This window comes from Bufo bufo, chromosome 1, assembly GCF_905171765.1.
Source record: "Bufo bufo chromosome 1, aBufBuf1.1, whole genome shotgun sequence".
NCBI classification, from domain to species: Eukaryota; Metazoa; Chordata; class Amphibia; order Anura; family Bufonidae; genus Bufo; species Bufo bufo.
In genome coordinates, this window is record NC_053389.1 from 393,500,966 (window position 1) to 393,514,412 (window position 13,447).

Below are 13,447 nucleotides of genomic sequence, written 5' to 3' on the forward strand. Positions count from 1 at the left end.
TTGATAAGTAGCAGCGCATGTTCCTAGGTCCATGTGTCATGTTAACATTTGTCCCATAGGCAAGAAGAAGGTGTCTCCAGATAAAATGGCAGAGATGCAAGCACGGATTGATGAAGAAAGGAAAGCACTTGAAGCAAAGCTTGACATGGAGGAAGAGGAACGGAATAGAGCCAGGGCAGAGCTGGAGAAGAGGGAGAAAGATCTGCTTAAGGCCCAGTGAGTATTCTAGACAATGCAGTTCTTACTTTCAATGGTCAGTCCATTTCTAGACACATTTTATTTTTAATTTTTTTTAGGTTTTTATCCAAATTTAATAAACTGCATGGACGCATGTCTTATTTTTTTTTCAACCTCACAATGTATGCGTTGCTCATAGCATCCAATCAAATCCCATTTGTATAGAGCCTTTGAAAGATCAAATCAGGGAACCGGTATGATGCTATCGGCAACTGTTCCGCTCTTCATTTACTGCAGTTTTAAGAAAGCTCCCCTTTTTCCCCTTTGGTGGGTAGAATATCTTAGCCTGCTATGGTATTATGCCCAGTAAAAACAAAAAAGAATCCTTATGTTAATTTATTTTTACCATTCAATTTAGCCCAGTAATAACAGAGTTCTAATAGAGAAAACAGAATGGTCAGGATTGTAATAGTTTTCTCTGACACCACACGACTGCACCTCCAGGTGTACCCATTGCACGCACAGTCGGCATCTGCACTGGTTAGGTAGCAGCAGAGCCTCTGCGCTTGTGCCGCTACTCGAGCAACGATGCAAGCGCAACATTGACTGGGCAAAAAAGGTATCTGGTCCTATCAAGGGGGAGGGGGAAATCGCTTTAGTAGCGGGGCAAGTCCCTCGCTGCAGAGGAAGGCAGATTTATTTTTTTTTCTTTATGAATTTGATTTGTACAAATCAGTTAACTCATCACTACTTATAAGCAATAAGAAACTGAATAAACATATCAGTTTATGCTTTGAATTTTGCCATCAGCAGATTTGGCCCAAAAAATGCAGTTGCCAAAACTGCCCAAAATCAACCGTGTTTTTTTTTTTCCGACTGCATTGTTGGTAGGTTCACAGCGGTTATTCTGCTGATTTCAACAATTACACTGCACTGTGGCTTGTAACCTTTGTATTGCCGAAGGTAAAGCCCACAGTATATATTGGCATGTTTCAGGTGAAAACATTTGGGGGGTACTATCTCTACTTGGGTAGAGAGCGCCTTTATCAGCGCGAGGAGACTTATAGGCCATACATGCTCCTCTGGAATTCTGGGAAGAAAAGGATGCAAATGAGCTCTTAACAAGCTCTGCCTCTAATGCTACCACATGAAAGGTAGCTATCCTATAAGTCAATGTTCTACCCTTCAAATAGGCCTTGAGACATGACTCCAATATTAAATAAGCCAGCATCTCATCTGCAGACAGCTGTTTCAGGGTGATTGCCCCTCATCAGTGCAGAGCAGAGAGTACTGGCTTACATCTGGTGGCATTAGAGGCGGAGCTTGTTAAGAGCTCATTTGCTTCCTTTTCTTCCCAGTAGGGTTGATGAAGATTATTAAAATGATACCCATCTTTTCTCTGTAGGTAATAGCGTTGTGGAGAAATTTCAACTTTATAAATAAACAAATGAGGTATTGGAGCACCAGGATGCGTGCTAAGGCTACTTTCACACTGGCGTTTTGTCTTTTCATTTCTGAGATACGTTCAGGGCTCTCACAAGCGGTCCAAAACGGATCAGTTTTGCCCTAATGCATTCTGAATGGAAAAGGATCCGCTCAGAACGCATCAGTTTGGCTCCGATCAGTCACCATTCCGCTCTGGAGGCAAACACCAGCGTTTGCAGTGTTTTGGTGTCCGTATGACAAAACTGAGCCATCCGTCCTGGCACACAATGTAAGTCAATGGGGACAGATCCGTTTTCTATAACACAATCTGGCACAATAGAAAACGGATCCATCTCCCATTGACTTTCAACGGAGTTCATAACTGATCCGTCTTGGCTATGTTACATATATAACAAATGGATCCGTTCATGACGGATGCATGCGGTTGTATTATTGCAATGGATCCATTTTTGCAGATCCATGACGGATTCGCCCAAAATGTGAATGTGAAAGTAGCCTTATGCAGTTTGAGCACCACTCCAGCGACGCCTCTGGTGCTCCATTAGGATAGCAATGTATGATATTGCTATTGTATTTTGCTACCTATATCATTGGTGGCAGTGTGAATTAGACTACCTATATATTGTAAATCATTGAATCTGAAATATGGGAAGTGAAATCCACCCTGTCACCAGGAAAGCTCTACAGCATATTCACTCTAGGAGGATCTCATAACTTAGGACAATCTTACCCTGTCCTTTTCTAAGCTGCACAAACATTGGAAATATGTTTCCACATCTTTTACATTTATTCAATGTTTTTTTATTGAAATTTTTTCGAAAAAATAGTGCTACAATTACACATACAGGGAGTAATAGCGCCTCAACAGCAGTCATTAAGTAGCCAGGTTACTCCTTGATATAAGTCATATAATAATACAAGAGTCTATTACACCATATATGAGCATTTCAACCCAGACAGGGGTTCATTTGAAAGAATAAAACGTCAAAGAAAATGAAAATGAACAAAACAGAATAAACAAACTGAACACAAGGCTATCAGGTGTCTTCCTAACCGGAATCGCGGCTTGAAACTGACAGTTTCTTCAGGGCAGGACAAACGAGGATCGGGATAGGCAGGGTTCTAAAGAGATAGAGAAGTTTGGGCAGAAGCAGCATTTTGTACGCTGCAACTCTCCCAAGGCAGGAGATCATGTGATTCTTCATATTTTTAATGTCCTGCTGTATTTCTTCTAAGAGAGGGGGAAAATTGGAGTGGAATGCTTTGGATGTTGGGTGAGTTAGTTTTATTCCCAGGTAGGAAATATTTTCCTGTTGCCAATCCAAGGGAAATTGGTGTTTTTAGTAGGAATAATTGGTCAGTCGGGATGGTAATGGGCAAGCATTGAGATTTATCAACGTTCAATTTGTAGTATGAAACCTGACCGAAGGATGTCAGTAGGTCAAATACTCCGCGGAGGGAGACTTCAGGGTCCGTGCAGACTACTATAATGTCGTTGGCAAAGAGCGCCAGCTTATGTTCTGTCGGTCCTATTCGTAGGCCTTTGATATTGGGGTTACACCTAATTAATTCTGCTAGTGATTCAATGGAGAGAATGAAAAATAAAGGGGACAGTGGGCACCCTTGTCTGGTGCCATTAGTCAGCTTGAAATTCGTGGACAGGGCGCTATTTGTGAACACTCTGGCACAGGGGTTGGAGTATAATGCAGCGATGGCTGAGTAGATTGGTCCAGAGAAACCAAACTTCCGTAACACCGAGAAGGCCAATTTACACGGTCAAACGCCTTCTCGGCGTCCAGTGTCAAGAACGTAGTCAGCTTGGCCAAGCGTTCTGCTGTTTGCATAAGTGTTAAAAGTCTTCTTGTATTATCCAGTGCTTGTCTTCCTGATACAAAACCAGTTTGATCAATAGAGACTAAGGAGGGGACAATAGAGAGAAGTCTGTTCGCCAGGATCTTGGCATATATTTTGATATCACAATTTTGCAGTGAAATTGGTCGGTAATTTGTTGTTTGTAAGGGAGATTTTCCCGGTTTCGGTATGGCTACTATAAGTGCCTCTAACATTTCTGGTGGTAAACGACCAGAAATCATTGCCGCAGAGAATACTGGTAAGAGATGTTTAATTAAGTGGGCGCTATATTTCTTATAGTATAGTGAGGAGAAGCCATTTATTTAATGTTTTACACCTCTGCTTGCGTCCTAGGTATGAGAAAACATTTACAGGGCTTTTCAGATCTGTTATTTGGCAGTTTTGGAGGCCAGTAATAGGGTTAAATAGTCTCATAAACCTGAATTTAATAGGAGAATTTTCATGGCCTTGCAAATTGATAAAACCCGCCAACAACTTTTATAGTCTGCATTTTCCTTTCCTTCAACCTTTTCCTCATCTTCCTTGTCTATTCTTGTTGTAAATGTAAAAAAAAATAATGCAATAAACCCACACCAAGTCCACTATGCATAGAATAGAATAAGGCTACTTTCACACTAGCGTTTTTTGCGGATCCGTCATGGATCTGCAAAAACGCTTTCATTACAATAATACAACCACATGCATCCTTCTTGAACGGATCCGGTTGTATTATGTCTTCTAAAGCCATGACGTACCATTGAAAGTCATGAACACCATTGAAAGTCAATGGGGGATGGATCCGTTTTCTATTGTGTCAGAGACACACAATGTAAGTCAATGGGGACGAATCCGTTTTCTCCGCATATCGCAGACAGAAAAACGCTACTTGCAGAGTTATTCTGTCCGCAATGGGAGCGCAACTAAATGGAACGGAATGCATTTTGGAGCATTCCGTTTCGTTCAGTTCAGTTTTGTCCCCATTGACAATGAATGGGGACAAAACGGAAGCGTTTTCTTCTGCTATTGAGATCCTATGATGGATCTCAATAGCGGAATTTAAAACGCTAGTGTGAAAGTAGCCTAAGAAAGAAATGGGGATTAGTCAGCACATCCCAGTGCGCAGGCAAGGTGATCTCTTTAGGACAGGAACCGACACTAAATACTACCTCCGCTGGAACCATACTGGCCTCCATTACATTCAGGGAATTCAGGTTCCACATGTCGTTGGTGGACATTCTCAAGTGATTTTGTATGAAATGTATTTGCCCGGAATCTCACATTTATAATGTAGCATTAGCACTAGTACATTTTCTACATTGAGTATGGCACTATTGTATTTACTTTTGTGTTTGCAAAGTGCTGTTGCATAGTTTGTTTTTGCTTATGCATAGAATACACTATGAATTTGCAACACATTGCACTCAACAAGTGCAAATCCAATTCACATGCATTATGGTAGCTTTGGTATGGAATCCCTGCCAAAAAAATCTGAAACAAATTCACAGCATATCAATTAAAATGTATTGGCACACTTTGACACTTACATTTCCCTACACCTCAGTTAAAGTAGTTGTCTGACTTCAGCAAATTGCATTTATCAAGTAGACAAAGTTAATACAAGGCCATTCTTTTCTGGCTGGATTCATTTTTCCATCGCATTATACACTGCTCATTTTCAGGGGTGACGACCACCGCTGCAGAGCAGACACTAGGTGGCCAGGACAGGAGCTGCTGCGCATGTGTGCCTGTGCCCGCTCCCGCGGTCCCGGCCACCAGGGGAAGCTGGAGCTTTTTCATATAGTGTGCTGGTAAGACCACCACTGCTGGATTGTAGGGTGGTCGTACCACCTGGATATGAGCAGTGTATAATGCAATGGAAACATTAAGCCAGCAAAGGAAGCAATATGGATAATAACAATACATTAGTAAGTGCCTGGTATTACATAGTAACATAGTACATAAGGCTGAAAAAAGACATTTGTCCATCCAGTTCGGCCTGTCATCCTGCAAGTTGATCCAGTGGAAGGCAAAAAAAAAACTGTGAGGTAGAACCCAATTTTCCCCACTTTAGGGGAATAAAAAATTCCTTCCCGACTCCAATCAGGCAATCAGAATAACTCCCTGGATCAACGACCCCTCTCTAGTAGCTATAGCCTGTAATATTATTACGCTCCAGAAATACATCCAGGCCCTTCTTGAATTCCTTTATTGTACTCACCATCACCACCTCCTCAGGCAGAGAGTTCCATAGTCTCACTGCTCTTACCGTAAAGAACCCTTTTCTATGTTTGTGTACAAACCTTCTTTCCTCCAGACGCAGAGGATGTCCCCTCGTCACAGTCCTGGGGATAAATAGATGATGGGATAGATCTCTGTACTGACCCCTGATATATTTATACATATTAATTAGATCTCCCCTCAGTCGTCTTTTTTCTAAAGTGAATAACCCTAATTTTGATAATCTTTCAGGGTACTGTAGTTACCCCATTCCAGTTATTACTTTAGTTGCCCTCCTCTGGACCCTCTCCAGCTCTGCTATGTCTGCCTTGTTTACAGGAGCCCAGAACTGTACACAGTACTCCATGTGTGGTCTGACTAATGATTTGTAAAGTGGTAGGACTATGTTCTTATCACGGGCATCTATGCCCCTTTTGATGCAACCCATTATCTTATTGGCCTTGGCAGCAGCTGCCTGACACTGGTTTTTACTGCTTAGTTTGCTGTTTAATAAAATTCCTAGGTTCTTTTCCATGTCAGTGTTACCCAGTGTTTTACCATTTAGTATGTACGGGTGACTTGCATTATTCCTTCCCATGTGCATAACCTTACATTTGTCAGTGTTAAACCTCATCTGCCACTTCTCTGCCCAAACCTCCAGTCTATCCAGATCCCTCTGTAATAGTATACTGTCCTCTTCAGTGTAAATTACTTTACACAGTTTAGTGTCATCTGCGAAAATTGATACTTTACTATGCAAGCCTTCTACAAGATCATTAATAAATATATTGAATATATTCTCTACATGATAAATGCCATTTGCTGAAGTGAGACAACCCCGTTAATTATCTCTTGTCATTCACAGCCTACCAGTAAGATTATTCTTGTGCTTTCCATAATATATTTTTAAATTTAGATTATTATTATTTTTTATTTTTTTTTGTCTCTGATCATAAGGTTGAATTTATATTTCCCAGCTCCTAGGATTGCTTGTAGATACTTGTTGTATTACCACAAGTCAGTGGTGTTGACACATGTATTCTTTTTGCAGTTCTACCACAGTACATTTCATGTGAGAAATACATGAGCCCCATGTAGTAAGGATATTTCATCATGAATAACATGTCGTCTTCACATTTTTTTCCTGCAGGCATCCAGATGTTTCTTAAATTATCATGTTTTGGTTACATAGCCAAATGTGATTATTTTGATTTATTAAAATGCTTACAGAGAATTTTTTTTATATGAAAACCTAACACCTCTGTAAAAAATTGTGGTAAGCGTTCATTCCATAAGTAAAATGCAATCTTGCCTTTGTCATGTAGACAGGAACACCAATCACTTCTTGAGAAGCTGTCTTCTTTGGAAAAGAAGGTCATTGTTGGAGGAGTAGATTTGCTGGCCAAGGCAGAGGAACAGGAGAAACTTCTGGACGAATCAAATCAGGAGCTTGAAGAGCGGAGAAGACGAGCCGAGAAACTTCGAAAGGAGTTGGAAGAAAAGGAGGTTTGTGGTTGAGTTCTTACCTAAGGGTTCACGACCACATAAACTGGTCCGCATCCGATAATTGCAGAACGGGTGCAGATTAATTTCAATTGGGCTGCAAAAGATGTGTACAGCACACAGTGTACTTCGTTTCATTCCACTGCCCCGCAAAAATCTAGAGCGTGTGCTATTCTTATCCGAAATCGCGGACAAGAATTGGCATTTTCAATATCGCGCCGGCCATTTGTGGCTCCAGGAGTAAACCGGACAACCCTTTAGGATCATCCTAAATAAAAAATAATAAAAAACTGTTAAGGATTTACTTGACATATCCCATGCCACAGCTTCCCATCTCCTGGCCAAGCTCTATTTTCCCGCGTTGTGGTGATGTCATCTCGACAACATGTAACTGCTGCAGCCAATCCCTGCCCTCCTGGTGCACCACCGAGACTAGTGATTGTCAACAGTGTTGTCAATACGATGTCACCGCTGCAGCCGGGTATATAGAGCTGTATCTGTCAAGTAAGTACTTATCTTTTCTTTATTTCAGGATTCCCTCCTGAAACCAAGCAAACCCCTTTAAGTTATTTTTTTTTTTGTATTTGAAAATGTATAAGTTCTCCTTCTTAGGGCTCATTTAGACGGCCGTATTTGTTTTGCGGCCCGCAAATTGCGGATCAGCAAAACACGGATACCGGCCTGTGTGCGTTCCGCAATTTGCGGACCGCACATGGCCGTCACTATGATAAATGATGCCTATTCTTGTCCGCAATTGTGGACAAGAATAGGACATGCTCTATATTTGAGATGAATTGGTCCGCACCTGTTCCGCATTTTTGCAGAACGGGTGGAGAACAAAACATATGGCTGTCTGAATGAACCCTTAGGCTTTGACACCTGATAGCAATTTCCTTGAGTTTATACAGTTGTACTAAGTTTCAGGCAGCAATCTTCATTCATTTTCATTCGTCTTTACTTCTAAATGACTCTGCCTCTCTGAAATGCCCTTTTTATACTCAGTCTGTGACTTGGTAGCAGATTGCTCTTCCATTTTTGTTTTTATCAGTACCACTTACTTTTCCAGCCTTTTGTAGTCCCTATTGCAACTTTTTTGAGATGCATTGCTGCCATCAAGTTTTAAACAAGTTAATTTTTTTTTCACTAAATGGTAAAATGTCTCTCTTTAAACATTCAACACGATCATATGTGTTCTAAAATATGGATCTAAGATTTGCATATTATTGCATTCTGTTTTTATTTACATTTATTTATATTTTACACAACATCCCAAGTTTTTAGGAATTTAAGTTGTATTTATTTAGCATCTTGCCTGTGAAGGAAACTGCTCCTTAAGCACAAAACATCTTATCATTCTAACATGGCATGTCTATAGTGTAATGGTAAGTCTTCTACCAGTCATACAGAAGATCTGGGGTTTAAATCCCCACAGAGGCCTGTTAATTTGTTTAGTAAAAGTCTGTGCTGGAGAGGACCTCTCCCCCAACCCATATTGAGCAAGAGACATCTTCATTAACCCCTTAAGGACACAGGACGTACCGGTACGCCCTATTTCCCGAGTCCTTAAGGACACAGGACGTACCGGTACTTCCTAACTTTAAATAGGCATTCCGGCACCCCAGGGGTTAATCTGAACAGGATGCCGGCTGAAATCATTCAGCCGGCATCCTGTCACAACGCCAGGGGGGGGGTCATGTGACCCCCCCGTGTCGGCGATCGCAGCAAACTGCAGGTCAATTCAGACCTGCGGTTTGCTGCGCTTTTTGCAGTTTCTGGGGACCGCGGGGATCAGAAACTTTAGAGTGCCTAAAATCAAGATTTTGCACCCCTGCACGATTTTGATGCCGCCGGGTGGTGCAGGGGGGGTGTCGCAGGCGGTGGAGGCGTTGCGGGATCGCGATACCGCCTGCCGCACCGCCCGCCTCCCCTTGAAAATTTGTTGGCTTCTAGTGGGCTATACCAGGGTGCCAGCACATTGCTGACACCCTGGTATAAACGGCTGACATCTGTGCAGATGTCAGCCGTTTAACCCTTTCCATACCGGGGTCCGTACGCGGTCAAGGGGCAGCCCCCCGATGGAGAGGGAGAGAGCCCCCCGAAGCCCCGTACTCACCCTTCCCCGTCTGCGAAGTTGTGGCAGACGGGGAAGGTTCCCATGGCAACAGGACGCCTGCTCAGGCGTCCTGCTGTCCATGGTGCTGAACAGATCTATGCTGAAAGCATAGATCTGTTCAGTGTAAGTAAAATACAGTACAGAACCCTATATAGGGTTCTGTACTGTATTATACAGACATCAGACCCACTGAATCTTCAAGAACCAAGTGGGTCTGGGTCAAAAAAATGTAAAAAAATGTGAATTTTTTTTTTTCTTATCACTGAATAAAAATTAAAAAAATAAAATACACTACACATATTAGGTATCACCGCGTCCGTAACGACCTGATCTATAAAACGGTCATGTTACTTTCCCCTCATGGTGAACGCCATAAAAATAAAAAAATAAAAACTATGAGAAAATAGAAATTTTGCCCACCTTACTTCCCAAAAAAGGTAATAAAAGTGATCAAAAAAGTCGCATGTACGCCAAAATAGTACCAATCAAACCGTCATCTCATCCCGCAAAAAATGAAACCCTACTCAAGATAATCGCCCAAAAACTGAAAAAACTATGGCTCTTAGACTATGGAAACACTAAAACATGATTTTTTTTTTTTTGTTTCAAAAATGAAATCATTGTGTAAAACTTACATAAATAAAAATAAAGTATACATATTAGGTATCGCCGCGTCCGTATCGATCGGCTCTATAAAAATATCACATGACCTAACCCCTCAGGTGACCACCGTAAAAACTAAAAATGAAAAAAAAAAACGGTGTCACAAAAAGTGTAATCGCAAGCGATCAAAAAGTCATATGCACCCCAAAATAGTGCCAATCAAACCGTCATCTCATCCCGCAAAAAATGAGACCCTACTCAAGATAATCGCCCAAAAACTGAAAAAAACTATGGCTCTTAGACTATGGAGACACTAAAACATTTTTTGGGTTTTAAAAATGAAGTTATTGTATAAAACTTACATAAATAAAAAAAATAGTATACATATTAGGTATCGCCGCGTCCGTGACAACCTGCTCTATAAAATTACCACATGATCTAACCTGTCAGATGAATGTTGTAAATAACAAAAAAAAAAAAAAGTGCCAAAAAAGCTATTTCTTGTTACCTTGCCGCACAAAAAGTGTAATATAGAGCAACCAAAAATCATATGTACCCTAAACTAGTACCAACAATACTGCCACCCTATTCCGTACTTTCTAAAATGGGGTCACTTTTTTGGAGTTTCTACTCTAGGGGTGCATCAGGGGGGCTTCAAATGGGACATGGTGTCAAAAAAACAGTCCAGCAAAATCTGCCTTCCAAAAATCGTATGGCATTCCTTTCCTTCTGCGCCCTGCCGTGTGCCCGTACAGCAGTTTACGACCACATATGGGATGTTTCTGTAAACTACAGAATCAGGGCCATAAATAATGAGTTTGGTTTGGCTGTTAACCCTTGCTTTGTAACTGGAAAAAAAATATTAAAATGGAAAATCTGCCAAAAAAGTGAAATTTTGAAATTGTATCTCTATTTTCCATTAAATCTTGTGCAACACCTAAAGGGTTAACAAAGTTTGTAAAATCAGTTTTGAATACCTTGAGGGGTGTAGTTTCTTAGATGGGGTCACTTTTATGGATTTTCTACTCTACGGGTGCATCAAGGGGGCTTCAAATGGGACATGGTGTAAAAAAAAAAAACAGTCCAGCAAAATCTGGCTTCCAAAAACCATACGGCATTCCTTTCACTCTGCGCCCCGCTGTGTGCCCGTACAGTAGTTTACGGCCACATATGGGGTGTTTCTGTAAACGGCAGAGTCAGGGCAATAAAGATACAGTCTTGTTTGGCTGTTAACCCTTGCTTTGTTAGTGGAAAAAATGGGTTAAAATGGAAAATTAGGCAAAAAAATGAAATTCTCAAATTTCATCCCCATTGCCAATAACTCTTGTGCAACACCTAAAGGGTTAACAAAGTTTGTAAAATCAATTTTGAATACCTTGAGGGGTTTAGTTTATAGAATGGGGTAATTTTTGGGCGGTTTCTATTATGTAAGCCTCGCAAAGTGACTTCAGACCTGTAGTGGTCCCTAAAAATTGGGTTTTTGTAAATTTCTGAAAAATTTCAAGATTTGCTTCTAAACTTCTAAGCCTTGTAACATCCCCAAAAAATAAAATATCATTCCCAAAATAATTCAAACATGAAGTAGACATATGGGGAATGTTAAGTCATCACAATTTTTGGGGGTATTACTATGTATTACAGGAGTAGAGAAACTGAAACTTTGAAATTTGCTAATTTTTCCCATTTTTTTTTTTGTAAAATAGGTATTTTTTTATGCAAAAAAATTAACTTTTTTGACCCAATTTTAGCAGTGTCATGAAGTACAATATGTGACGAAAAAACAATCTCAGAATGGCCTGGATAAGTCAAAGTGTTTTAAAGTTATCACCACTTAAAGTGACACTGGTCAGATTTTCAAAAAGTGGCCTGGTCCTTAAGGTGAAATAAGGCTGTGTCCTTAAGGGGTTATCCAAGACCCATAATGCCCCCTCCCATATGCCCTGGCCCCTCACACAGATTGTACTTGCCTCACTTCCTGGCACCCATGTCGCTTCAGATTCCGTCAGGTCTACTGCTGCATCTCCCCATCGCGCGGAACAAAATATCAATTGGGTGACGCTAGGGAGACTCGTTCCTGTCGCAGTCTGCCCATTCGCCAGATGTTTTGATAAACTCAGGCGACGCAGGTGCCGTGGAGTGAAGTATGTGCAACCTCTGTGAAGGGCCCAGGCATATGGGAGTGGGCAGGGGGGGCATTATAGGTCCTGGATAGCCCCTTTTAATATTCACTGCACTGAACTGAATATTAATGAGACTGCCAATGTTAGAGACCTGAAGGGGCCTGGGTCCCTGCCTTTATGGCAGCCCTGACTGACCATCCGTGAGGAGTGAGTCCCTTCTAGTGCAGAGTCTGCTGTGGGGTTTTGCTTTCTCACTGAACTTCTACATAGCCTGTGTGGTTGTCCCTCTGCAAACCACTTCGTGCGCTTTCCTTCCTATATATAGCCAGTATGAACTGCTTTCTTCGATCCTCTCTCCAGAGTGTACAACCTCACCCTCCATGTCAACATCTCTAACATTGAGAGTCGGGAGGGGAACAGCGGAGGGAACCATCAGAAGCGGGAGCAGGCCTCTGTTCGATTTATGTCAGATTCTGCAGCACCACTAGCACTGGGAAAACTTAGGATGTTGCTTAATTTTGCCTTTGGGAAGAAAATGAACAATAAAAAAACCGAAGTGCGGTGTGCCTACAGCCTGTAAGTCCTTATCTTTTCTTTTCTTTACAGCAAGAACGGCTGGATATTGAGGAGAAATACACAAGTTTACAGGAGGAGGCACAGGGTAAAACTAAGAAACTGAAGAAAGTGTGGACCATGCTTATGGCAGCAAAGTCTGAGGTTTGTTATAAAACAGTGTTGCTTGATGCTTCAAGACTAGATTACAGTAGGTTAGGCTTCTTTCACACTAGCGTTTTTACTGGATCCAGCAGGAATCAGCAAAGACTCTTCCGTTCTGATAATACAACCGTCTGCATCCGTTATGAATGAATCCGGTTGTATTATCTGTAACGTAGTCAAGAGGTCATGAACTCCATTGAAAGTCAATGGTGGAGGGATCCGTTGTGTCAGATTGGGTCTCCGCATCCCAGGACGTAAAGCAAACTACAACATGTTGCGGTTTGCTTTCCGGTCTAGGAACGCACCTTAATGGAACATAATGCATTTTGGAGCATTCCGTTCAGTTCAGTTTTGTCCCCATTGACAATTAATAGAGACAAAACTGAACCGTTTTTTTTTTTTTTTTCGGTATTGAGCCCCTATGCCAGATCTCAATACCTGAAAACTAAAGTTATAACTTGACTGTACGGGGGTGACAGAGATTTAGTGATCTCTACAGAAATTCCTATGTACGAAGTTTTGCAATGGTAGTTTTGGTACGGTACAGTAAGTTGTATTCACACAGTGCAGTCATATCATCGCACTGTGTGACTACAACCAAAGGAAATAAAGGCTGTATGCATTTCTCCCACAAGGGTTCCTTCTAGGTTCACCATAGATTTTTGTGTGTTGAATGCCATATATTGCATTTCACACTGTG

The 13,447-nt window shown here is 41.4% G+C and overlaps 1 protein-coding gene across 3 annotated transcripts in view; it reads left to right on the plus strand.

Annotated features, from left to right (window-relative positions):
* KIF3A (kinesin family member 3A) overlaps positions 1-13,447 on the plus strand; it is an 83,764-nt gene that overhangs the window by 44,469 nt on the left and 25,848 nt on the right. For all 3 annotated transcript variants that reach the window (XM_040405756.1, XM_040405765.1, XM_040405775.1), the window contains 3 exons: positions 60-216; positions 7,017-7,197; positions 12,637-12,747. In XM_040405756.1, coding sequence (XP_040261690.1) covers positions 60-216; positions 7,017-7,197; positions 12,637-12,747 — 449 coding nt within the window. The remainder of the gene's footprint in view (positions 1-59; positions 217-7,016; positions 7,198-12,636; positions 12,748-13,447) is intronic.